At 47.0% G+C, this 27,503-nt stretch overlaps 1 protein-coding gene across 1 annotated transcript in view; it reads right to left on the minus strand.

Annotated features, from left to right (window-relative positions):
* The window catches only part of TBL1XR1 (transducin beta like 1 X-linked receptor 1), a 405,824-nt gene that overhangs the window by 176,214 nt on the left and 202,107 nt on the right, over window positions 1-27,503 (minus strand). The window contains 2 exon segments of the mRNA XM_030216860.1: window positions 6,132-6,354; window positions 27,073-27,218. Coding sequence (XP_030072720.1) covers window positions 6,132-6,354; window positions 27,073-27,218 — 369 coding nt within the window.

Consider the following 27,503-nt stretch of genomic DNA (forward strand, 5'->3'; position numbering starts at 1 on the left):
CACTGGACACGGATGGAGGACAGGGAAGAGAGAGGAAGTGAGATGAACAGGGATGGAGGAGAGGGAAGAGAGAGGAAGTGAAATGAACAGGGATGGAGGAGAGGGAAGAGAGAGGAAGTGAAATGAACAGGGATGGAGGAGAGGGAAGAGAGAGGAAGTGAGATGAACATGGATGGAGGGGAGGAGAGAGAGGAGAAATGCTGGACATGGATGGATGAAAGGGAAGAGAGAGGAAGGAGATGCATATGGATGGAGGGGAGGGAAGAATAGGAAGGAGATGCATACTGACGGAGATGAGGGAAAGGGAAGAGAGGAGAAAAAAACTGCACATGGATGGAGAAAATAGGCAAAAACTGGATCCACTCTATACCTGCTCCAGTCAAGTCTGTGGAGGACCTAGATTTACCTATGGATGTAGGGCAAGAAATGAAAGAGAAAAGTAAAGAAATAAATGGAAAGGAAGCCCTGGAAACGGAGTTAAGGGAACAGATAGAGAGCAGAAGAATCAGAGACTGGGACCAACATGATCAGAAAAACAGTCACCAGACAACAAAAGTAGAAAAATCATTTTATTTTCATGTTAGTGTTTGGAATATGTCCATTTTCAGAATTTACATCTGCTGTCTTTTTTTGCACTGGGTATACTGGAGCTGTAACAGCTTACAGAAATTATTTATAATGAAAAAAAATCACAAGTTATTTTTTTCTCCTATACTGGTATAGTATTTTCAATGATAATTGTTTATATGCGCCATGGCTGGTGTAAGGGGTGTGGCTATTGTGGGTACGGCTACCATATGGGCGGAGCCATATATGGTGACCCCTCCCCCCCCACCCATGAGTACCAGTACCTTTTTTCCTACAAAAAAAAAGCACTGTAGATAGATATCATGGTGCATGATTAAAAGCTTTCACAAACTACTGCTCAGCTTGCACTTTGGAATTTCTCCCCTGAGGCTTCTCATCCTGAGACCCATCCAAAAAAATCTTTAGGACCCAGACCTTCAGTTTGAGAACTCATTCCTGCCTGAGTCAACAGCTTGGATCAAAGAAACTAAAGGAGAAGTTTCTCATACTGAAGTACAAATTTTGATAATGGAACAGTGATTGAATATTCACATAGCAAACACCACGAGCCAACAGATTTCTTTTCCACTGAACATAATTAACTTTATATGAACTTGGCTGCTAATAGTGTGCTAAACTGGACTATGTTGGCACATTTAGACAGACTCTGGACAGTTCTGCACAAAGGAAATCCTTCCCTCATTAATCAATACCTTCTCTGTGAAATAGCAGTAATAAAATAAAGGCAAGTGCATTTTTATAACATACCACTGCATTCCACAAAGCAAAAGGAGCAAGTTCCACATGCCATCTTTTTATAATAGTACTAGGGTATCCCTTTAACCAGCCGCTCCAAATGACACACTGATTACAATTTATAACAAATTACTACTGTACTTATTATACTTCCTCTGTATACAATCTGTATGCACAAGCTGGCATATTTGAAAATCTAAGTGAGATTAAATAAAAATTCTACCAACAATAAAAACAACATGTATGCAGCAGATTGAATGCACAGGGATCTGGCTGTGCGGAAAGAAGGGGACAGATATTACCTTGTAATTTTGCTTTTAAACAGTATCCTCCCCACTCCACTCACCCACCTATTCCAGACCTCCTCCCCGCTCCCCCGAGTCTCAGGGTGCCCTCCCAGCACATATCTGAAGCCACCCTGGTGATCTAGTGGATTCTTCGGGGCAGGAAAGATCCCCAGTCTTTCCTTCCCGCTGCCAGTGCTGACCTTCTTGCTACTGCATCTTCCTTAAAATGGCTGCCGAGACTTACAACGGCGGCCTCACAAGACTTCAGCTGGAAGTCTCGGCAGCCATTTTTAAAGAGCAATGCAGTAGCAAGAGGGTCAGCACCGGCAGGAAAGACTGGAGATCTTTCCTGCCCCGAAGATTCCACTAGACCACCAGGATGGCTTCAGGTATGTGCCAGGACTCTGCGGCTCTGGGGAAGAGAGGCAAACAGATTGCAGCTGTGCATTAAAGCAATAGCAGGGAGCAGGAGGAGCCCTGCCTAAATTTAACGACCGGCTCACAAAATGTTTAAAAGCTTAACAACTGGCTCTTGCGAGCCAGATGGACACTCTCATGGAACGACTTTGCCCGAATCAACCAGTCTAAATAAGGATGGACTAAGATACCACAACTACCATGACCTTGGTGAAAGTGCGGGGAACGGTCGCAAGCCCAAAGGGTAGTGCTCGAAACTGAAAATGATGTCCCAGAATAGCAAACCGCAGAAACCGCTGATGAGTCGGGTGAATGGGAATATGAAAATAGGCTTCTGTAAGGTCTAGAGAAGTCAGAAACTCTCCGTCCCGCACCGCCACGACGGACCGAAGAGTTTCCATCCGAAACAAGGGGACTCTGAGAGCTCGGTTGACCGCCTTGAGATCTAAAATCAGACGAAAGGAGTCATCCTTTTTGGGCACCAGAAAATAAATGGAATAATGGCCCTGGCCCCTCTCCGCCACCGGCACTGCAGAAATCGCTTGAAGATCCAGCAACCTGCGAAGAGTAAGCCGGACCGCAGCGGCCTTGACGCGAGACCAGCAAGGGGATTGCAGGAAGGCATCTGACAAGGGATGCGCATACTCTAAAGTGTACCCGTCTCGAATAACCTCTAAGACCCACTGATCTGAAGTAATCTGGGCCTACCTCTCTTGAAACTGCGCCAACCAAGCACCGACCTGGATGAGAGGCTGGACCCGCACACCATTGTTGAGACCGGGAGGCGGAGGAGAAAGAACCCCCGGCCTCTCGACGAACTCCCAGAAAGGACTGAGTGCTTTGGAAGACTCTAGACCGAGGAGCTTGAAAACCTCTGACAGGACGAAAATGACGAAAATCACGACCTCTGCTACGAGCTGAGAACTGCCCGCACCCCAAACCTCTGGGGCGATCCTCCGGCAACCGTGGAACTTTAGCTTCTCCTAGGCTACTTATCAATTTATCCAACTCCGGACCAAACAAAAAGGAACCCTTAAAGGGAAATTTACTAAGTTTAGACTTTGAGGCCGCATCCGCTGACCAACCACGCAACCACAGAGTACGGCGAGCATCCACCGAGAAAGCCGTAGACTTTGAAGAGGCCCGCAGTAAATCATACATAGCATCCGCCAAAAAAGCTGAAGCCATCTCCAGCTTAGCCACGTCATGATTAATAGCAGCAAGATCATCTGAAGAACGGTCTAAAATCCTCTCGGACCACCGAAAACTCGCCCTTGCAACCAGCGAACCACAAATAGCGGCCTGCACCGTCAGAGCTGAAACATCAAAGGCATTCTTCAGGAGGGTCTCAATCCGACGCTCCTGAGGGTCCCGCAGAGCTGTGCCTCCATCTACTGGCACCGTGTTACGCTTAGTCACCGCGGAGCCAACTGCGTCCACTACAGGGGAACTTAAAAGCTCTTTATCGGAATCCGGAACCGGGTAAAGCCTGCTCATGGCCCTTGCAAGCCGAAAACCAGAGTCCAGACACTCCCACTGAGCCTGGACAACATCCCTAATGTCCTGATGCATGGGAAACGACCTACCAGACCTGCGGATTCCTTGATCAACAAGTCCACCTTCCTAGGCTCCCCCACAGCACTATCATCATCCTCAAAACGAAGAGTAGAAGAAACCTGGGAAATAAAGCTCCTGAAGGTCATCCTTTTTGAGGATTCTAACCACCGAGGGATCCTCCCCCACTGGAAGGGATTCCTCTGTATCACCTGTATTAGAAAATTCCTCAGACAAATCCTCCTCAGGTAACCAAGAATCCTCTGCCAGGGCAGGGAACTCCTCCTCAAGCTCAAAGAAATCATCCTGCTCTGCCTGCCCAGAAGGCTTGAAGTGTTTCACAGGCACAGAAGGAGCCTCCATAGAACTCCTTATTGGAGGTTCAGCAGGAGCAGACTGCTGCAGTAAAAAAGCCTGATACATCTGAACTGCAAAGGCAGGAGGGAAACCAGCTGCCCCCTGAGATAGGACAGTAGCTGGAGCAGCTGGCAGCGAAACCAGGGGATCCCGAGACAGATCAGAGCGGGTCACATCCAAAATGGCGGATGTTCCCACTAAAACCAGTAACGAGGGAGCGGGGGACGCAACCGCCTTACCGCTACTCGAATCGGACGCCCCCCACCCCCCCCCCCCCCCCCCCCCCCGACGGTAGAACTACCGGAGCCGACGAAACAGACGGTTCAACACCCTGCTCCTGCAAAATGTCCACCGCCGTGCAAAATGTCCACACACGACGCGAGGCCCCGGCGCTGACAAACTGAACACCGCCACAATTTTTCCGACATCGCGAACAGCTGATCAGGTAAATAAAACTCCCGGTGCGAAAATGAAAGTAAAATTGCTAACCGCTAAAAACAAACCGGAGCTGCCCTGCTTGCTCAATCTCAATTAGAAAAAACAGCACGCTGTCAGAAATCATAGACTCAAGCCTGGATTGCTTAAGCTCCGTTATATTTTTGCTCTTTTTAAAGCAGCTGCCTCTCCCTGCCTCAACAGTTCTTAACACTAAAAGCTACAGGGAACTCACTTCAGTCAGACTGTTCCTGACAACAGTCTGCTATATAAAACAGCAGAAATAGGCACCAAATGCTGTTACTTCAGGGAGGATTAGGGGAGAGGGACTCGCCTACTCGAGTGTGGCACCCCCGGGGCAAACAGAGGCCCCCACGGACCTCAGCCCCTAACAAGCGGGTTTTTTTTTTTAATGCACAGAATAATCTGAATCTTTCATCAGAAATTATTCAAAAACACAGTCAGAATAGACCAGAAAAAAGGAATGAGACTGAAGGACTTACCACCTTCCACCTGCTGGAGACTGAGATTACTGGATCTTTCTCTGTCTGGCAAGGGCTCTTATTGGCTCTAGAGTCACAGTTTTTTTCTCAGTCTCCAACTGCTGGAAGGCGTGCACAACCCATCAGTCACATTCTGGGCCAGTCCGGAGGGAGGCTAAGGAGCAAGCGATTCACATAAGGAACCATCGGGACTGACGAACAATGAACCTCACACAACATGGTCCACCAGGAGCTCTGCTTGAAATCCCCCAGAGCTCCTCAGGGACGCAGGTTGCAGGACAATTTGAACCTGGTGCCATGGCATGAATAGTTCAAAAGAAGATTCATTCCCCTGAAAGCCTAGTCATTTTGGGGACTAGGCAATCAGCTCAAATGTCCCTCTTGGAGAAAAATCCCCCCAAAACCAACTGTGGATCAAAATGAAGAAACATAGCTAGCCTGGTGCTTCAGCCGACTGCCTCAGAGAAATATTCCTCTATGACCAGCTTCGAGGCTCAGAAACCCAAGCTCCCTTGGGAACTAGTCGTTCCAAAGATTCCTATTCTCTGCCATGTGAAATCAATATTTTAAAAAAAGGTTAACCCACCTTCATATTTAACACTAAATGGAACTATTGGTGGAGGGAGGGGGGAGGAAACAGACTCCTGAATTATCCCCTCAGCTCAATGAAATACTGTATACAGCACATCTGTAAAAATCTTCCAGAGCTGAAAACTAATTAAGGTCACCCTCTGCTCAACCAAGACTAAGCTCTCCAGCCAACTTAGGAGCATCTGTATCAAATGGGTCCAGAAGTTGCACAGTCAGCCCTGATATCATCTGTTACAGACAGAGACATATTAAGAAATTAAGGCTGCATGGTGCCCTTATAGGGCATAGTTTTCAGCACTTCTCTGTCTCCATCTGCTGGTTGGAAGACAATCACAGCTTCCAGACTGGTCTGGCAACAAGGCTAAGGAATCAGTTTTTGAATATTTCTATAATTAATTGTTTACACTATGACTGAGCTATACGATATATATATATATATATATATATATACACACACACACACATATTATGTATATACACATACACACACACACATATACACACACATGCACATTACAAATTGAAGAACAGATGATGGACGTGCCTAGGCACACTGGTGCACAGCTGTGATCCCAAAACATTAGAGAACACAAGCAGTTGATAATCTAAAGAGCTTTTGTTTTTTTTTTAAAGTAAAGCAATTTTAGTTTCTTCAACAACTTACTTGCTAAGGTATGTCCTCCATTCTCCTCACCATTTGTGGTATTTTCTCCATTTTTTGCAGATCCCTGTTGGTTGTTTGCAGCTGTAGCGGCTGCAGCTGCAGCAGCCTGTTGTTGTGCAAGTTTATCTCTATATGCTTGCTGTCTTGTTTGAACCACATCAGGCATTACAGCATCTATCAGAGACAGAGACTCTATCGGCCTACCATCAAACAAGGTACCATCCTAATGAGGAAAGAAAAGTAAAGCACCTTAAATTAAAAACATTAAAAACAAAATACACAGAACTAAAGAAAGTCCCCTCTCTTCAAATAAGGCTTAGCAATAAATTTATTTTCATTATTATATTAGGTAAGATTAAGTCTCATGTTTCTAAAGAAAGAATCCATTGAGATCAAATTTTAAATAGGCAACTGATTCCCCTACCTCATGATCCAAAGGAGAATTTTTGTCTTACCTGATAATTTTCTTCTCTTTAGACAGTGACACTTGTTCTGAACCATCGGGTGTTATCCCTTCCCACCAGCATATGGAGGAAGAAAAATGAATTCCACCAGTGACATCACCAGTTATAATCTGTGATGCCCTCTGGAACAATCCAGTATTCATCCGCTCTAGCAGCAGGTAGACACTTTTTGTAATGCACCCAGCCCAAACAACCACTGCAGCTGCAATGATAAGCAAGCAAAACACCACAGAGTAGCACTCACAACCCTACATAAACCAGGGAATAGCCATGCCACAGAAAGGTAGGCGAGCAGGGGGGGTCCAGCACCGGGTCTGTCTCTCCTGCTCTTGTGTGTCAGGACCAATCACACCAGCACACAGGACCAGGAGAGTGACAGGAATACAGGAAGGTAAGGGGGTGGAGGGCAGCGGCTGCAGCAGACCTGCCCCAAATCCAGCTCTGTCTTTCGGTGATCCTGGTCACGGGAACCCCATATAGCTATCAATTAAAATCAGATCTTTTTCTTCTTCAATTACTTCCAACAGGAAAGACAGAGCATACCCAAAACCCCAGGCTGAAGTCCTCCAAGGGCAGGATTTCACAGCAGTGGCACTGACTAAAGAAAAGAAAATCCGGTAAGAACATACACTGTTCTGAACCAGACCTAATGGGGGGGGGGGGGGGGGGGGGGGGGGGAGAGAGAGACAGGGACCCATGAATGACCGCTCTGCGGACTTAATAGCTGCCTTAATTCACCTCACTATAGAGACCTTAGATGTCGTATGCAAGGACACCAAATTCTTTACAAAGGACAGATGTGATACCTGACACGATTGGCCATGAATTTCTCAGAGCAGAGGTGATCACTGCCAGAAACAGTCTTAAGAGTGGGATACTTGATGTAAGCCACGCACAAGGGCTCACATGGAGCCCCTGACAATGCCCAGAGAATCAAATTGAGGTCCCACAATGCAAAGGGCGCAGGGGCATGAATTTCACAGAGTAGAGGTGATCACTGCCAGAAACACCATCTTAAGAGTACAGGTCCTTGATGGAATCAGAGCAAAAGGGCTGGAATGGAGCTCCTGACAACGCCCAAAGAACCAAATTGAGATCCCACAAAGCAAAGGACGCAGGTGCACCACTCCCTTCAAGAATTGAGCACTCTCTACTACGGGTAAATTAGGCCTTAGTTGCTAATTCGCTTTCCTTTAGTCCTTTAGAATGTGACTGATGGGTTGTGTACGCCTTCCAGCAGGTGGAGACTGAGAAGGAAAACTGTGAATCTAGCGAGCCAATAAGAGCCCTTGCCAGCTAGAGAAAGATCCAGTAACAAAGTACCAAAGTAGAAGGAAAATCAAAGAAGAAATATATAACCTGTGCATCCAAAAACCTGAGAAGCCACCGGCACTTTGCCAACATAGGGTGAGTGCCACCAAACATAATATGTTCCTGCAAAACAGGACGCTTTATTTCTCTCTCTGTTTCTTTTTTTTTTTTTTTTAAATACAGAATTAAACTGCCAACAAGCAACACAGCTCCAAATAAAGAAAACTCTCAACGTTGGAACATATAGATATCTGAAGGGAGGGATCTGGGCCAGTCCGGAGGGACGAAAGGAAAGCAAATTAGCAGGTAAGGCCTAATTTACCCTTCCTCAGCGTCCCTCCGGACTGGCCCAGAATGTGACTGATGGGAAGTAACAAAGCAGTGAAATTATGGGAGGGACCCTAGTAGCCCCACCGACAAGATGCGCGCTCCGAGAGCAACCTGCCGACGACTGAGGACGTCCAAACGATAGTGCTTAGAAAAAGAATGCAAAGACGACCAGGTCGCAGCCCTACAAATGTCTTCTGGAGGCACCAGACAACGCTCTGCCCAAGAGGCTGCCTGACCTCTTGTAGAGTGAGCTTTAACATGCTCTGGAATAGATTTCCCAGAAAGAAGATAAGCTGAGGCAATCATTTCTTTAAGCCATCGAGAAATAGTGGGCTTAGAGGCCATGAACCCTTTGCGCAAACCTCCAATCAGAATAAACAAATGATCAGATCGCCGAATGTCATCAGTAGACTTGATATAGTGTTTCAACACCCGTTTGACATCCAAACACTTCAAATGTCGCTGCTCTTCTGAGTCGGAGAAAGAACCTAATACAGGCAAAACCACCGGCTGAGAAACATGAAAGAGTCACAACCTTGGGAAGAAAGGAAGGAACTGGCTGCAAAACTACCCGATTACAGAACTCCAAAAACGGCAATCTACACGACAACGCCTGCAACTCCGAAACTCGCCTAGCCGAAGCAACGGCCACCAAAAATAATGTCTTCAGAGTCAAGTCTTTCAGAGTACAGGAAGACAAGGGCTCGAAGGGAGGTTTAGTAAGAACCAAAATCACCAAATTCAGATCCCAACGAGGAAAAGAGCTCAGACGGAGGACGAAGAAGATTAACCCCCCTCAAAAAACGCACCACATCAGGATGACTAAAAAGAGATTGCCCTTGGACACGACCACGAAAATATGTCAAAGCCGCAATCTGCGCCTTAAGAGAAGCCAAAGCAAGGCCCTTGTCAAAGCCTCACTGCAAGAAATCTAAAATTTGCAGAACCGAAGTATGAAAAGGAGAAAGACAACTCCTTACACCATTCCTCAAATATCCTCCAGGTGCGCACATAATTCAAAGAAGTCGAACGGCGACAAGAGCGAAGCATAGTAGCAATGACCTGAGCGGAATAACCTTTCTTAGTCAGCTTAGACCTCTCAAGAGCCAGGCCGTAAGACAGAATCAATCTGGATCCGGATGAACAACCGGACCCTGCGACAACAGATCTTGCATGACCGGAAGCCTGAAGGGAACATCCACCAGAAGATGCCGAAGTTCGGCGTACCACGGCCTGTGAGGCCAATCCGGTGCTACCAAGATCAGAGTCCCCCTGTGAGCCTCGACTTTCTGAAGAAGACGCCCTATCAGAGGCCATGGAGGAAAAGCATACATTAGACCGACTGGCCATGATTGAAGAAGAGTGCCCAAGCCCTGCGCTTTGGGATCCTTGCGACGATAGAAGCCCAGAGGAAGCTTTGCATTGTCGGCTGAGGCAAACAGATCCATCCTGGGCGACCCCCAACAACTGACCAGTTGCCGAAACGCCACTTTGCTTAGCGACCACTCTCCTGGATCGAGCCAGTGACGTCTGAGAAAATCTGCCTTGACATTTAGGACCCCTGCCACGTGAGCCACTGAAAGAGCTACCAGATGGGCCTCTGCCCACTGAAGCAGCAGCAACGCCTCTCTCTCCAACGGCAGGCTCCTCGTCCCTCCTTGCCGATTGATATATGCAACTGCTGTGGCATTGTCCGATATCACTCGGACTGCCCAGCCTCTCAGCAGATGAAGAAACTTCTGGAGCTCCAGACGAATCGCTCTGGTCTCTAACAGGTTGATTGAAAAACACATCTCCTGATGAGACCAGAGACCCTGAGCAAACTGCCCCTGACAGTGAGCTCCCCAGACTTGGAGCCAGGCATCTGTCGTCACCACAGAGCAGCTGGGCTGTTCTAGCGACATACCTTTAGTCACACTGGCCTCTCGAAGCCACCATCGAAGACTGGTCCTCACCTGGAGCGAAAGTGGCAACCTTTGATGAAGAGAATCCGTCTGGGACGACCATCTAGACAGAAGTGACCTCTGGAGAATCCTCATGTAAGCCCTGGCCCAGGGCACTGCCTCGATTGCTGCCACCATGGATCCCAGAACCTGAAGATAGTCCCTTGCCGACGGACTCGAAAACTGCAAGAACTGACGAATATGAGTCTGCAACTTGAGGACACGAGCTGGCGGAAGAAACACTCGACCCCGCTTTCAGTCGAACAGTACTCCCAGATACTCCAACGCCTGAGAAGGCTGAAGACGGCTCTTCTGCACATTCACTACCCAACCTAGGGACTGTAAAAAATCTACTACCCGAGCTGTCACCTGAACACGCTCGTGCCCGGATCAACCAATCGCCTAAATAAGGATGGACTAAAATGCTCTCCGTTCTGAGAGCCGCAGCTACAACTACCATGACCTTGGTAAACGTACGAGCAGTCGCCAGACCAAAGGGAAGAGCCCGAAAGTGAAAATGGCGACCCAGCACTGCAAAACAAAGGTAATGTTGATGCGCAGGAGGAATAGGAATGTGGAAATAGGCCTCCGTAACATTGAGCAAAGTCAGAAACTCCCCGGACCGTAACGCAACAATGATGGGCTGCAAAGTCTCCATACGAAACGAGGTACTTTGAGAGTTTGATTCACCACCTTGAGATCTAAAATTGGTTGGAAGGAGCCCTCCTTTTTGGGTACCAGAAAGTAGATAGAATAACGACCTTCACGCTGCTCCGCCAAAGGAACCGGACAAATGGCACGGTCCAGAAGTCTGCTTATAGTATCTCTGACGGCACCGGCCTTGATGCGAGAACAGCAAGGGGATTCTAGGAAGACATCAGACAAAGGATGAGCAAACTCTAATGCGTACCCTTCTCAAATAACCTCTAATGCCCACTGGTCCAAAGTAATCTGGGCCCACCTCCCTTGAAATTGTGCCAATCGAGCACCCACTTGGACTAGAGGCTGGGCCCGCAAACTTTCATTGTTGAGGGCAGGAAGAGGAGGAAAAGGAACCCCTTGCCTCTCGCCCCCCTCTACGACCTCCTCGAAAGGTGAGGCGGCCTCCAAAGGAGGGACCACAGGCACAGCTTTGTGCAGTAGAAAAGCCTGGTACATCTGTACCATGAATTCAGGAGGAAAACCTCCTTCCCCCACTGGTAAACTGGTGTTTGTGAAGCAGAAACAGGCCCAGCAGCCAGAGGAGCAGCAGACGGCGTGACATCCAAGATGGCGGCATTTCCCGCCGAAATTGGCACCAGGAGGAAGGGGGACGCAACAGCCGCCAAAACACCGGTATCGGACCCACCCACCCCCCATTGGCGGCACCATTTTACGGCTCCTGCACCCTGGTCCTCCACAGTGGTGCAGTACCTACACACCCCACTTGCACCAAGCCCCCACCGCTGACAGACGGAGCAGTGGCGGAGTTTCTCTGACATCACAAAACAAACAGCTGATCACAAAAACAAAGGCACGAAGGAGCTGCCCTGCTCGTTTTTTTAAAGAAACAGACCAAGAACGGCTCTGCATAAGCCAGCAGACCGGGTGGCCCAAACCTTTCTCTTTTTTCAAGTAGCTGCCTCTCCCCACCTCCAAAGCTCCTCCCTTGAAGAGCTTGAGGAAAACTCTCTCTCTTATCTTTACTTTTAAATTGCTAGCAATAGATTAAAATAAACTCAAACGGCCAGCATCAAAGAGATATCAGGGAGGAAATGGGGGGAGGGACTCAGCCTCCCGAGTGTAACACCCCCGAGGCACTAAGAGACCCCACGGACCTCTGCCTCTGAAAATAGGTTGTCGTTTTTTAATGCACAGATAACTAATCAATCAAGAAGATTAACCAGAAAGATAAAAATTAAAGAACAGAAAGGACTGAGACTGAAGGGCTCACCACCTTCCACCTGCTGGAGACTGAGATTACTGGATCTTTCTCTAGCTGGCAAGGGCTCTAATTGGCTCGCTAGAGTCACAGGGTTTTTTCCTCAGTCTCCACCTGCTGGAAGGCGTGCACAACCCATCAGTCACATTGTGGGCCGGTCCGGAGGGAAGCTAAGGAATACTTATTTCCATAGCGCTACTAGACATACACAATGCTGTACACAAAACATGTAAGAGATGGTCCCTGCTGGACAGAGCTTACAATCTAAATCAAGACAGGACATAAGGGATTAAGGAATTACTTATGGTGGGAATGATAAAACAGACATGGGTACTGACCAAGTGGCTAGGAGTTAGGAGTTAAAAGCAGCCTCAAAAAGGTGTGCTTTTAGCCAGAACCCTCATCCACACTCTTATCACCTCTCGCTTAGACTATTGCAACTTGCTTCTCACAGGTCTCCCACTTAGCCATCTCTCTCTTCAATCTGTTCAAAATTCTGCTGCACGACTAATATTCCACCAGTGTCGCTATGCTCATATTAGCCCTCTCCACAACTCACTTCACTGGCTTCCTATCCGTTTCCGCATACAGTTCAAACTCCTCTTTCTGATCTATAAATGCATTCACTCTGCAGCTCCTCAGTACCTCTCCACTCTCATCTCTCCCTACATTCTTCCCCGGGAACTCCGTTCACTGGGTAAATCTCTCTTATCTGCACCCTTCTCCTCCACCGCTAACTCCAGACTCCGTCCCTTTTATCTTGCTGCACCATAAGCCTGGAATAGACTTCCTGCGCCGGTACATCAAGCTCCATCTCTGGCCGTCTTCAAATCTAAGCTAAAAGCCCACCTTTTTGATGCTGCTTTTAACTCCTAACCCTTATTTTATCATCCTCACTTTAATATTCCCTTCTCTCTTGTTTGTCCTGTTTGTCTGTCCTAATTAGATTGTAAGCTCTATCGAGCAGGGACTGTCTCTTCATGTCAAGTGTACAGCGCTGCGTACGTCTAATAGCGCTTTAGAAATTATGAGTAGTAGTAGTAGAATATGGCCAGAGATGGAGCTTGATGTACAGTGGTGGAAATAAGTATTTGATCCCTTGCTGATTTTGTAAGTTTGCCCACTGACAAAGACATGAGCAGCCCATAATTGAAGGGTAGGTTATTGGTAACAGTGAGAGATAGCACATCACAAATTAAATCCGGAAAATCACATTGTGGAAAGTATATGAATTTATTTGCATTCTGCAGAGGGAAATAAGTATTTGATCCCCCACCAACCAGTAAGAGATCTGGCCCCTACAGACCAGGTAGATGCTCCAAATCAACTCGTTACTGCATGACAGACAGCTGTCGGCAATGGTCACCTGTATGAAAGACACCTGTCCACAGACTCAGTGAATCAGTCAGACTCTAACCTCTACAAAATGGCCAAGAGCAAGGAGCTGTCTAAGGATGTCAGGGACAAGATCATACACCTGCACAAGGCTGGAATGGGCTACAAAACCATCAGTAAGACGCTGGGCGAGAAGGAGACAACTGTTGGTGCCATAGTAAGAAAATGGAAGAAGTACAAAATGACTGTCAATCGACAAAGATCTGGGGCTCCACGCAAAATCTCACCTCGTGGGGTATCCTTGATCATGAGGAAGGTTAGAAATCAGCCTACAACTACAAGGGGGGAACTTGTCAATGATCTCAAGGCAGCTGGGACCACTGTCACCACGAAAACCATTGGTAACACATTACGACATAACGGATTGCAATCCTGCAGTGCCCGCAAGGTCCCCCTGCTCCGGAAGGCACATGTGACGGCCCGTCTGAAGTTTGCCAGTGAACACCTGGATGATGCCGAGAGTGATTGGGAGAAGGTGCTGTGGTCAGATGAGACAAAAATTGAGCTCTTTGGCATGAACTCAACTCGCCGTGTTTGGAGGAAGAGAAATGCTGCCTATGACCCAAAGAACACCGTCCCCACTGTCAAGCATGGAGGTGGAAATGTTATGTTTTGGGGGTGTTTCTCTGCTAAGGGCACAGGACTACTTCACCGCATCAATGGGAGAATGGATGGGGCCATGTACCGTACAATTCTGAGTGACAACCTCCTTCCCTCCGCCAGGGCCTTAAAAATGGGTCGTGGCTGGGTCTTCCAGCACGACAATGACCCAAAACATATAGCCAAGGCAACAAAGGAGTGGCTCAGGAAGAAGCACATTAGGGTCATGGAGTGGCCTAGCCAGTCACCAGACCTTAATCCCATTGAAAACTTATGGAGGGAGCTGAAGCTGCAAGTTACCAAGCGACAGCCCAGAACTCTTAATGATTTAGAGATGATCTGCAAAGAGGAGTGGACCAAAATTCCTCCTGACATGTATGCAAACCTCATCATCAACTACAGAAGACGTCTGACCGCTGTGCTTGCCAACAAGGGTTTTGCCACCAAGTATTAGGTCTTGTTTGCCAGAGGGATTAAATACTTATTTCCCTCTGCAGAATGCAAATAAATTCATATACTTTCCACAATGTGATTTTCCGGATTTAATTTGTGATGTGCTATCTCTCACTGTTACCAATAACCTACCCTTCAATTATGGGCTGCTCATGTCTTTGTCAGTGGGCAAACTTACAAAATCAGCAAGGGATCAAATACTTATTTCCACCACTGTACTAACTCAGGAGGTCTATTTCAGGCAGCATGACAAAAGGAATGGAATCTGCAGTTGGCAGTGGAGGAGAAGGGTACAGATAACAGAGATTTACCCAATGAACGGAATTCCCGAGAGGTAAGAATGGAGAGATACTGAGGAGCTGCAGAATGAATGCACTTGTGAGTCAATAAGAAGAGTTTGAACTATATGCGGAAGCGGATAGGGAACCAATGAAGACACTTGAAGAGAAGGCTAAGGTAAAATTAGGTCTTACCTGATAATTTTCTTTAGCAACAGCAGATGAATCCAGGAACTGGTGGGTTGTGTCCATCTACCAGCAGGTGGAGATAGAGATAACAGAACTCTTGAGAGTAAAACAGACGGCCAGCCCCTCTATCAGTTAGTATATGTCTTTTGAAAGCAGTAGAATTAGGCCAATCAACTCAATAACTTTAACGTAAAACCCATCCACAATATAATAAAAGAGAACCAACTAGAAAACTAACTATGGAACCGAAGCTGCAACAATGTCTACAGAAGCAGTTTTTCTTTTTTATATCTTTATTTTTCATATCTGACTATCTGCAATAGAGGGGGGGGGGGGGGGAAGAGTAGAGCAGCAGAAAAAATAATCTGCTAACGGGAGGGACCCTATATTTATCTGCTGTTGCTAAAGGAAAGAAAATTATCAGGTAAGACCTAATTTTACCTTGCTTGTCACAAACAGCAGATGAATCCAGGAACTGGTAGGATATATCAAAGCCTAGCCTAAGAAGGCGGGAAGCAGACATCCCCCGCGCCAAGACCTGAGCCCCGAACACGCTTCTTCCATGGAGGCGACATCCAAGCGATAGTGTTTAACAAAAGTATGCCGAGACGCCCAAGTAGCTGCTCGACAAATTTCATCCACATGAAGAGTAGAGGTCTCCGCCCAGGATGTCACCTGTGCTCGAGTAGAATGAGCTCATAGAGCCAAAGGTGGCTCTCGACCTTGTGACAGATACGCTGACGCAATGGCCTCCTTAATCCAACACACTATAGAGGCTTTGGAGGCCGCCTCACCTTTCCTCAGCCCCAAAAGGACAAAGAGGTGGTCCGATCTCCGAAATTTATTGGTGACCTGAAGGTAACGCAAAAGCACCCTTCAGACATCCAATAGCCAAAGGGACGCAAACTCCTCTGGAAAATCCTATTTCCTAAACGAAGGGAGAAAGAGTCTGATTGAGATGGAATTCTGAAACCACCTTTGGCAGAAAGGAAGGAACCGTCCGAATCGAGACCCCCGAATCTGAAAACTGCAAAAAGGGATCTCTACAAGACAAGGCCTGCAGTTCGGAAATGTGCTGAGCTGAGGAAATAGCCACCAAAAAGACAGTCTTACGCATAAGGTCCTTATCCGTTGCCTTTTGTAAAGGCTCAAAGGGAGGCGCCTGCAATGCACTGAGCACCAGGTTTAGCCGCCAAGGACAAGGCCGCCGAAGAGGCGGACGAAGATGAAGGACTCCTTGTAAAAAAACGAGCCACATCCGGGTGAGCTGCTAAGGAGAATCCGGCTATTCGACCACGAAAGCATGCTACAGCTGCTATTTGCACTCGCAGAGAGTTATAAGCGAGACCTTAGAAAGGCCTTCCTGGAGGAAATCCAATATCACTGAAATCAAAGCCAGGAAGGGAGAACCGGTCTTCTGCTCACAGCACGAAGAAAAGATTTTCCATACCCAGGCATAAGCGTATGAAGTGGACAGTTTCCGTGCTTGTAGAAGCGTGGTAATCACAGGTTCCGAAAACCCTTTATTCCTCAATCGGTTTCTTTCAATAGCCAGGCCAAGACCAAAGCGGGAGGGATTTTCCATCTGAACAGGGCCCTGGCACAGTAGATCCGGAGTTATCAGAAGTCGCAGTGGAGTGTCATGCAGTAAGCGAACAAGGTCTGCGTACCACGGTCTTCGGGCCGAAAGCATCCACTCCGCCGCATCCAACAAAGTTCGACTGAGGAAATCCGCCTGGACATTGGACTGGCCCGCAACGTGAGCCGCTGATAGGTAAAGAACATGAGTCTCCGCTCACTCCATGAGACGAGATGCCTCCACCGCTAGAGACACGCTGCGAGTCCCTCCTTGCCGATTGATGTAAGCTACCATTGTTGAATTGTCCGACAACACCTGAACAGGTCTCCCTTGCAGGAGATTCTGAAAATCGGCCAAGCATTCACCACCACTCTCAACTCCAAACGATTTATGGACCACGCCGCCTCGAGAGGGGTCCAAGTCCCCTGAGTCACTCTGTGTAGACAATGAGCTCCCCAACCGGCCAGACTGGCATCCGTCATGACCACCACCCAATTCAGGGAGGCTAACAGCATGCCCTTCCGCAACCTGGTTGGGCAGATTCACCAAGACATGCTGCCCCTGGCAGCATCTGTCCAGGGCAGATGGTGTTGATAGTCCAACTGCAGAGGCCGCATGTGAGCCCTCGCCACCACTTCTAGGGTAGCCGCCATAGACCCCAGGACTTGGACATAGTCCCAAACCAGAGGGCGAGGCATCTGCAGCAAGGCGTGCACCTGTGCAACCAGTTTTACTCTCCGGCCATTGGGAAAGAAAACCTTCCCTACCTTCGTGTCGAAAAGTACCCCCAGGTATTCCAAGGTCTGAGTCGGACACAGTTGACTCTTGTCGAGGTTGATAACCCATCCCAATGACTGAAGAAGAGTGATCATCCTGGAGGTGGCAGTCCGACTCTCCTGCGGAGAGGAGGCCCGAATCAACCAGTCGTCGAGATAAGGATGAACCCGAATTCCCTCCTTCCGCAAGAAGGCCGTCACCACCACCAAGACCTTTGAAAAGGTGCATGGCGCCGTGGCCAGGCCAAAGGGAAGAGCTCAAAACTGGAAGTGACAACCTAAAATCGCAAACCTGAGGAACCTCTGATGTGGTTGTGAAATTGGAATGTGCAGGTAAGCTTCTTTGAGTTCTAGCGCCGTCAAGAACTCTCCCGGATAAACCACCACAATAATGGCTCATAATCTCTCCATGCGAAAATGACAAACTCGTGGAAACTTATTCATGACCCTTAAATCGAGAACTGGGCAAAGGGTTCTGCCTTTCTTTGGTACTACAAAGTAAATGAAATAGCGGCCTTTGCGCCACTCAGGAGGAGAGACGGGCACTATGGCTCCCAGCCTTAGAAGTTCTCGCAATGTGGCTAGAACTGCTACCCGCTTTGACTGCGTTCCCCGTCGAGACTCCAGAAAAAATTCTGTGCCGGGTGCACTGAATTCCAGTTTGTAACCATCCCTCACCACGTCTAGCACCCATTGGTCTGAAATTATCTTGACCCACTCTGGGAGAAACCGAGAAAGGCGCCCACCTATCCGCTGTGCCCCAGACTGGGCCAGCGTCCCATCATTGTGAACTGCGAGGAGCGGCTCCCTGTTGACCGGGGGCTCCCGCAGCTTGCTTTTCATTGCGAAAGGAAGATCTTTGCTGGAAACGGGGACGCTGAAAGGAGCCAGAAGTTTGACCTGGGCGATAACGGCGTGCATCCCGAAAAGGATTTCACAGGTCCCTGTCTGGAAGCTGGCCTAGACTTATCTTCAGGGAGACACTGCGATTTGGACTCCCCCAAATCCTTAACAATTTTCTCCAAGTCTTCTCCAAACAACAGTTTACCTCGAAAAGGCAGACGACTAAGTCGCTGTTTGGAAGCCATTTCAGCTGACCAATGACAGCCAAAGCCATAAGCTTGGCCGAAGAGCGAACCAAGTCATAAAGGGTGTCTGCTAAATAAGTCAGCCCTACCTCCATTTGAGCAAAGGCCGGAGCCCGGGAACTCTCTGGTTCCTGAAGAGACTCCTGTCCGGAGTGGAGCCAACTCAGACAAGCTCTAGCCGCATAGGAACTACAAATGGAAGCCTGCAGAGTCAACGAAGCTACCTCAAAGGAACGTTTCAAAGATGCTTCCAGGCGTCTATCTTGCATGTCCTAGCGCGCTACTCCATCCTCAACTGGCAGAGTAGTCTTTTTAGTGACCGCAGTCACAAAGGCATCCACCTTCGGTAAGGCAAACTGCTCCAATCGCTCTGCCGTGACCGGATAAAGATGAGACATGGCCTTGGAAACCCTCAGAGCGCTATCTGGATCTGCCCACAGCAGAAATCAACTCATCAATGGCCTCACACATTGGAAAAGCCCTAGCTGGACGCCTAGTGCTGGCCATCTTAGGATTCACAGACTGTGCAGCTACAACATGTGGGTCTTCAATATTTAAAGCTTCTAAAGCTTGTGAAATAAAGGATGATAATTTATCTTTGTGGAAAAGCCGCACCGAAGATGAATCATCCACCTGATCCTGAGGAAGGTTAAGCTCCTCAATGTCCTCCCCCACCGCCTGTCTCCAGAACCCCCCCTCAGAGGGGAACACAACCGACGGAGCCGCCGATCCTAGGGCCAAGGACCCCTCCTGAGTACCATGAGAGATCCTTCTCCTCTTAAGAGCCGCCCCATCACCCGTCAGGGGCACCACGATATCGTTCTGGGTTCCAAGAACTGACAAGGGTTCAGAGGAGAGACCTGAGGAAGAAAGGGGGAAGGCCCACCTCATCACAAATGCCCGATGCATCAATAAAACAAATTCTGGAGAAAAAAATTCCCCCGGGGCAATGGGAGCCGCAGGACCGGGAACTGTCCGCATTTCTGACTCCCCCCCCCCCCCCCTTTGATAATGCCCCAACTGAAGGAGAAGGCGGGAGAGCAGGAAGCGCTACTGGAACTGCTTCAGTAGCGCTAGGCAAAATGGCGTGCAGGAAAACGCCGTCTCCCCAATGGAGGAAGAGCCCTCTGCCCCAGGTACCTCAGCGCACTCAGCACTGCAAATTCCCACCACCGAACGCTGCTTCCCACAGTGGGAACAGCGTTTTACCGTTTCCACCGCCATGTCGCCCCGAGGAAATTAACCCGAAGCCGGCACTTACCAGCTGATCCCCCCTGCAGCGTTGAATGGGGCAGCAGGAGCCAAGGGAAACTGCTCTGGCTCTAACAGCAGCAGCAGTCAAGGAGACAGAAGCAATTCTCCTCAGCTCTCAACAAATTTCTCTTTTTTTTTTTTTTTTTTTTTTAGTGAGGAGGGAAGGAGAGAGCAAAACAAGAGAGAATTGAAGCCTGTCAGCAGAGAGTACGGGGTGAGGCAGGGACCTTGCAGTAAGGTATGCCTCCAAAGCTGACACCCTCAGTCAGACACCCCTTCCCAGCTCAACTGGCCAGTGGCCCAGGAGCACTCTCACTGGCCTTGAATCCAGGAGCTGGAGAGAAGCCGTCCATCCACCTGCTGGAGATAGAGATATACTAACTGATAGAGAGGCTGGCTGTCTGCTTTACCCTCAAGAGTTCTGTTATCTCTATCTCCACCTGCTGGTAGATGGACACAACCCACCAGTTCCTGGATTAATCTGCTGTTTGTGACAAGGAATGTAAGTTTAGAAACACTGACGGAACATTTATTTAAAAAATGTATAATCTGCACCATCTACCATTCTGGATGGCTTACAATACTACAGTCATAATCACTTCACATAAAACAATACGTACATAATAAAATCAACAAAACACAAATAGATCAGCACCAGAATTATACAGAAATCTGGTCCATCTGTAGGTATTAAGCCGTGGCAAAGGCTTGTTGAAATAAAAATGCCTTCAAATGTTTCCGAAAAAGAAGGATCTGTCAAATGTTATACAAATACTGCGGAAAACTATTCTACAAGTCGTGCAGCAGAATTTTGAACGGACTGAAGGAAAGAGAGATGGCTTAGTGGGAGACCTGGGAGAAGAAATCTGCAGTAGTCTAAGCGTGGGGTGATACTGTGGATAAGAGTTTTGGTAGCGTGCTCAGAAAGGAAGGTAGAATTACTCCATACCTAATAATTATCTTACCATTAGTCCCAACAGCCACCTTAACCTCGGTATTGTCAATACCAAAGCACTGGAAAAAGGAAAAGGAAAAGGAAATCCATGTAGACTCATCAACCGCTACTGCGGGAGCGTAACAACAGAAGATTCCCTGTTTGTTTTAATTTGGGTTTTTCCTTTTTTTTTTTTTTTTGTAGCCAAAATCAAATGAAGAAATCTGGTGAAACTGAAGCAACTAGAAGAAAACACTCAACCCAGAACAAGAAAGGACAGGCCTCTGGATTGATCTGTTGGGCCTAATGGAAAGAAAATTATCAGGTAAAGCAAAGATACTTACCTGTAGCAGGTAAACTCCAAGGACAGCAGGCTGATTATTCTCACATGTGGGTCGACGGCCGCGTCGGCCCTGGAACCGGCATTTTGCCATAGCAAAAACAAAAACACTTTACTAGAGTCTTCTAGCGCACGTGCAGTGCGCATGCGCGGACCTCCGTTAAGTCTAAAAGCATAAACAAATAACTCCAAGGGGAGATGGGTGGGATTGTGAGAATAATCAGCCTGCTGTCCTCAGAAAATACCTGCTACAGGTAAGTATCTTCGCTTTGAGGACAAGCAGGCTGCATTATTCTCACATGTGGGGTATCCCTAGCATCCAGGCTCACCCAAAACAATAAACACTGGTCAATTGGGCCTCACAACGGCAAGGACACAACGCAGGTTGACCTGAAAACTATATACAGCTAGCTGAGAGTGCAACTTGGAACAGAATAAAATGGGCCTAGGGGGGTGGAGATGGATACTAAACCCCAAACAGATTCTGCAGCACTGACTGCCCAAACTGTCACATCAGGTATCCTGCTCAAGGCAGTAGCATGATGTGAATGTGTGGAATGAAGACCATGTTGCAGCTTTGTAAATCTCTTCAATGGAGGCTGACTTTAAATGAGCCACCAACGCAGCCATGGCTCTGACATTATGAGCCGTGATATGGCCCTCCAGAGTCAGCCCAGCCAGGGCATAAGTGAAGGATATGTAATCTGATAGCCAACTGGAGATTGTGCGTTTTCCGATGGCGACTCCCCTCCTGTTGGGATCAAAAGCAACAAACAACTGAGCGGACTGTCTGAAGGGATTCGTCCGCTCCACGTAAAAGGCCAATGCTCTCTTGCAAGCTCCTTTCACCAGGATGGGCATGAGGATGAGGAAAAAATGTTGGCAAGACAATCGACTGGTTCAGATGGAACTCCGACACAACCTTCAGCAGGACGGATGCGGAGGACTACTCTATTGTGATAAAACTTAGTATAAGGTGCATCCACTACTAAGGCCTGAAGCTCACTGACCCTACGAGCTGAAGTAACAGCCACCAAGAAAATGACCTTCCAGGTCAAGTACTTCAGATGGCAGGAATTCAATGGCTCAAAAGGAGCTTTCATCAGCTGGGTGAGAACGACTTTTTAATTTTTTTAATTTTTTATTACATTTGTACCCCGTGCTTTCCCACTCATGGCAGCCTCAATGCGGCTTACATGGGACAATAGAGTGTTAAGTGACTTGCCCAGAGTCACAAGGAGCTGCCTGTGCCTGAAGTGGGAATCGAACTCAGTTCCTCAGTTCCCCAGGACCAAAGTCCACCACCCTAACCACTAAGCCACTCCTCCACTCCTTTGAGATCCCATGACACTGGTGGAGGTTTGACATGGGACTTTGACAAAAGCAAACCTCTCATGAAGCAAAGCCTTTGACACGGTTCCTCACAGGAGGCTCTTGAATAAACTTGACAGGCTGAAGATAGGATCCAACGTGGTAAACTGGATTAGGAACTGGTTGCCGGACAGACACCAGAGGGTGGTGGTTAATGGAATTCGCTTGGATGAGGGAAAAGTGAGTAGCGGATTGCCTCAGGGATCGGTGCTGGGGTTGATTCTGTTCAATATATTTGTGAGCGACATTGCTGAAGGGTTAGAAAGTAAAGTTTGCCTTGTGCGGATACCACCAAGATTTGTAACAGAGTGGACATCCAGGAGGGAGTGGAAAACAAGAAAAAGGATCTGCAGAACCTAGAAGAATGGTCTAAAGTTTGGCAATTAAATTTCAATGCGAAGAAATGCAAAGTGATGCACTTAAGGAGTAGAAATCCACGGGAGACGTATGTGTTAGGCGGTGAGATTCTGATATGTACAGGCAGGGAGAGGGATCTTGGGGTGATAGGATCTGAAGGCAACAAAACAGTGTGACAAGGTAGCCAGAAGGATGCTAGGCTGTAGAGAGAGGTGTGACCAGCAGAAGAAAGGAAGTGTTGATGCCCCTGTACAAGTCATTGGTGGGGCCCCACTTGGGAGTATTGTGTTCAGTTTTGGAGGCCGTATCTTGCTAAGGATGTAAAAAGAATTGAAGCGGTGCAAAGAAAAGCTACAAAAATGGTATGGGATTTGCGTTACATGACATATAAGGAGAGACTTCCTGACCTGAACATGTATACCCTGGAAGAAAGGAGAAACAGGGGTGATATGATACAGATGTTCAAATATTTGAAAGGTATTAATCCGCAAACAAATCTTTTCTGGAGATGGGAAGGCGGTAGAACTAGAGGACGTGAAATGAGGTTGAAGGGAGGCAGACTCAAGAAAAATGTCAGGAAGTATTTTTTCACAGAGAGAGTGGTGGATTATTGGAATGCCCTCCAGCGGGAGGTGGTGGAGATGAAAACGGTAACGGAATTAAAAAATGCGTGGGATAAACATAAAGGAATCCTGTTCAGAAGGAATGGATCCTTAGAAGCTTAGTGGAGATTGGGTGGCAGCACCGGTGGTTGGAAGGCGGGGCAAGTACTGGGCAGACTTCTACAGTCTATGCCCCGAAAATGGCAAGGGACGGAGAGAGGATCAGTAAATAAGTTACTAAATTTCAGAGAGCAGTGGTATATTTTTACACTGCAGTCTGTTATGCCCTCCGGCCTTAATGCTGAATTAGAGTGGGCGTCCTTCATGTAAAATACCTATAGTTCTTGTCCAATCAGGGGCTGAAACGAAGGTGGGTGATGTCAGACCTATTATAATATTAAAGGTAGATAGGAACACGCCGCCGCCATCTTTGCAGGGGAACAACCCTTTAACTTTGAAGCAGAGCTGACGCTAAAACGGCAAAGGGTAAGAAGGAGGGGAAATGTATAGCGGATGGTCGTTATGAGAAGTTAATAGTACATATCTCTATCGGCGTACCGTTGAAACTAGATTGTATTTTCTATTTTTATTTTTTGTAGGGGTCAGTCCTTGAAACAGCTCTGGAGAAGGGCGAAACATGCATGTCGGACACTAACACCAACCCCTGGGTCCGATACATCTAGATAAGATGAGTATTTGATGAAAGAATTAACATAAAGCTAAAAAAACTCTAAAAACAGAAATAAGGGTAAAAATAATTCACTAACATAGTGAACCGATGAAGAACTGTGTACAGAATTCATTGCCATTAAGAAATATTGGCAATGTGCACAACTGAGGTCACTAAGATAAATACACTAAATCAAAAGAAATGATGAATGAACTGTGTTGGTATAAGAAATAGTTGGTGGGAACCAGTTACAATATATGCTGTTACAACTTTGAAGGTCCCACAGTGAATATATAAATAAATCAGCCAGTATGAAAGGATAAATCAAGGTCAGGTATACACATATAAAGTAGCACATATGAGTTTATCTTGTTAGGCAGACTGGATGGATCATACAGGTCTTTATCTGCCGTCATCTACTATGTTACTATGTAACTAAAGGCTGTCCAGAGATAGGCTTACCCTCTACATGCCGATAAGCACTAACTTCACTGAGATGAACCCTTACAGAGTTGGTCTTGAGACCAGACTGACAAGTGTAGAAGGTATTCAAGCAGGGTCTGTGTAGGACAAGAGAGAGGATCTAGGGCCTTGCTATCACACCAGACGGCAAACCTCCTCCATTTGAAAGAATAACACCTCTTCATGGAATCTTTCCTAGAAGCAAGCAAGACTCGGGAGACGCCCTCTGAAAGACCCAAGGAGGCGAATTCTAAGTTCTCAACATCCAGGTTGTGAGAGCCAGTGACTGGCTTGAGTTTCAACAAAGTCTTCCCCACTAGAGATATGAGAGGATACGTGTACAGTAGGCCTGTTCCTCAATGTAGGAGAAAGGCATCTGACGCTAGTCTGTCGTGGGCCTGAAGCCTGGAACAGAACTGAGGAACCTTGTACATAAGTACTGCCATACCGGGAAAAGACCAAGGGTCCATCGAGCCCAGCATCCTGTCCACGACAGCGGCCAATCCAGGCCAAGGGCACCTGGCAAGCTTCCCAAACGTACAAACATTCTATACATGTTATTCCTGGAATTGTGGATGTTTCCCAAGTCCATTTAGTAGCGGTTTTTGGACTTGTCCTTTAGGAAACCGTCCAACCTCTTTTTAAACTCTACTAAACTAACCGCCTTCACCACTTTCTCCAGCAACGAATTCCAGAGTTTAATTATACGTTTGGTGAAGAAACATTTTCTCCGATTTGTTTTAAATTTACTACACTGTAGTTTAATCACATGCCCCCTAGTCCTAATATTTTTGGAAAGCGTGAACAGACGCTTCACATCCACCTGTTCCACTCCACTCATTATTTTATATACCTCTATCATGTCTCCCCTCAGCCGTCTCTTCTCTAAGCTGAATAGCCCTAGCCTCCTTAATCTTTCTTCATAGGGAAGTCGTCCCATCCCCGCTATCATTTTAGTCGCCCTTCGCTGCACCTTTTCCAATTCTACTATATCTTTCTTAAGATGCGGCGACCAGAATTGAACACAATACTCAAGGTGCGGTTGCACTATGGAGCGATACAACTGCATTATAACATCCTCACACCTGTTTTCCATACCTTTCCTAATAATACCCAACATTCTATTCGCTTTCCTAGACGCAGCAGCACACTGAGCAGAAGGTTTCAGTGTATCATCGACGACGACACCCAGATCCTTTTCTTGGTCCGTAACTCCTAACGTGGAACCTTGCATGACGTAGCTATAATTCAGGTTCTTTTTTCCCACATGCATCACCTTGCACTTGCTCACATTAAACGTCATCTGCCATTTAGTCGCCCAGTCTCCCAGTCTCGTAAGGTCCTCTTGTAATTTTTCACAATCCTGTCGCAATTTAACAACTTTGAATAACTTTGTGTCATCAGCAAATTTAATTACCTCGCTAGTTACTCCCATCTCTAAATCATTTATAAATATATTAAAAAGCAGCGGTCCTAGCACAGACCCCTGAGGAACCCCACTAACTACCCTTCTCCATTGTGAATACTGACCATTTAACCCCATTCTCTGTTTCCCATCCTTCAACCAGTTTTTAATACACAATAGGACATTTCCTCCTATCCCATGACCCTCCAATTTCCTCTGTAGCCTTTCATGAGGTACCTTGTCAAACACCTTTTGAAAATCCAGATACACAATATCAACCGGTTCCCCTTTGTCCACATGTCTTTGTCCAAAGAATTGAAGTAAATTGGTCAGGCAAGATTTCCCCACACAAAAGCCGTGCTGACTTGGTCTCAGTAATCCATGTCCTCGGATGTGCTCTGTAATTTTGTTTTTAATAATAGCCTCTACCATTTTCCCCGGCACTGACATCAGACTCACCGGTCTATAATTTCCCGGATCTCCCCTGGAGCCTTTTTGATTGAGTGGCAACAAGATCCGAGGGGGTGTCCCACGCTCGGAAGATCTTGCGGGCTAGGCCCATATTCAGTGACCATTCGTGAGGTTGCATTACCCTGTTCAGCCTGTCGACCAGACTGTTTACACCTGCAAGGTAAGTGGCCTGGAGTATCATGCCGTGACAGCAAAGCCACATCTGGACGGCTTCCTGACACAGAGGGTGAAATCCGGTGCCCCCCTGCCTCCCCCCAAAAGCTTATCTTTTTACTTCAGCCTTTCCACTGAGGTTGTAGGGTAGGTTGGACTGTCAGCTAGTGATGTGCTTATCTTGTGTTTCCTCTCTTTTCCTCTTTTTTGACTTTCCTATGGCTTTGTAGTTCCTTCCCTTTCTAATTGCACTTTGCTTTGATTATTCTCTCATCTACTTTCTAATTCCCTCCAGTCACTGGGGGAGGGTAACTCAGATATCCAAGGCTATAAAATCCTTACCCTCAATAATATTTAACATTTTTGCAAAATAAGAGCAGTTTGGAAATATTTTAGTCTAACTCCAAACATCAGTAACAGGGGCAGCTCTTTCAGTCACTTAGGACATCCATCATGATAAAAAAAAATTCAGTCTGCCAAATTAAATTCTGTTTTTAGAGGAGGGTCTTAGAGGTATTTCATTAAATTACTTTGAAAACAAGACATAGAGAAGATGCAATTACAAATGTTAGTATACTACTAAAAAAACTCTTACTTCATTAATACTGACTTCTGCCTCCACATATTGCAGTCCTTTTTGGATGATGGAAATTAAAGCAGCAGGGGGCACCAAGGCACCATTTATATTAGACTGACTGATATGGCTCTCTATACCAAAGGTAAATGCTGAATGAGAAAACCCTAAAGACAAAAGGAAAAGTCATTACAATCCAACAAATACAAGATGGACAGACACATTTTCAAACTGTTGCCAGATCTGAAACTGTTTAAATTATTCATTATGATGACCAACTGATACACAAATCACTGTAGCACTGCTTCTCTACAGATCATGCATACTTTTAGCAGAATGTTGTTCACTTCAATGCTATGTTTTAGCTAAGAATTAGGGCATATCAGTACAAACAGGCATGTGTCAAAAAAAATACGTCACCCTTCTGCCACCCATCCGATCGGGTCCAATGG

Source organism: Microcaecilia unicolor, chromosome 10 (assembly GCF_901765095.1).
Source record: "Microcaecilia unicolor chromosome 10, aMicUni1.1, whole genome shotgun sequence".
NCBI classification, from domain to species: Eukaryota; Metazoa; Chordata; class Amphibia; order Gymnophiona; family Siphonopidae; genus Microcaecilia; species Microcaecilia unicolor.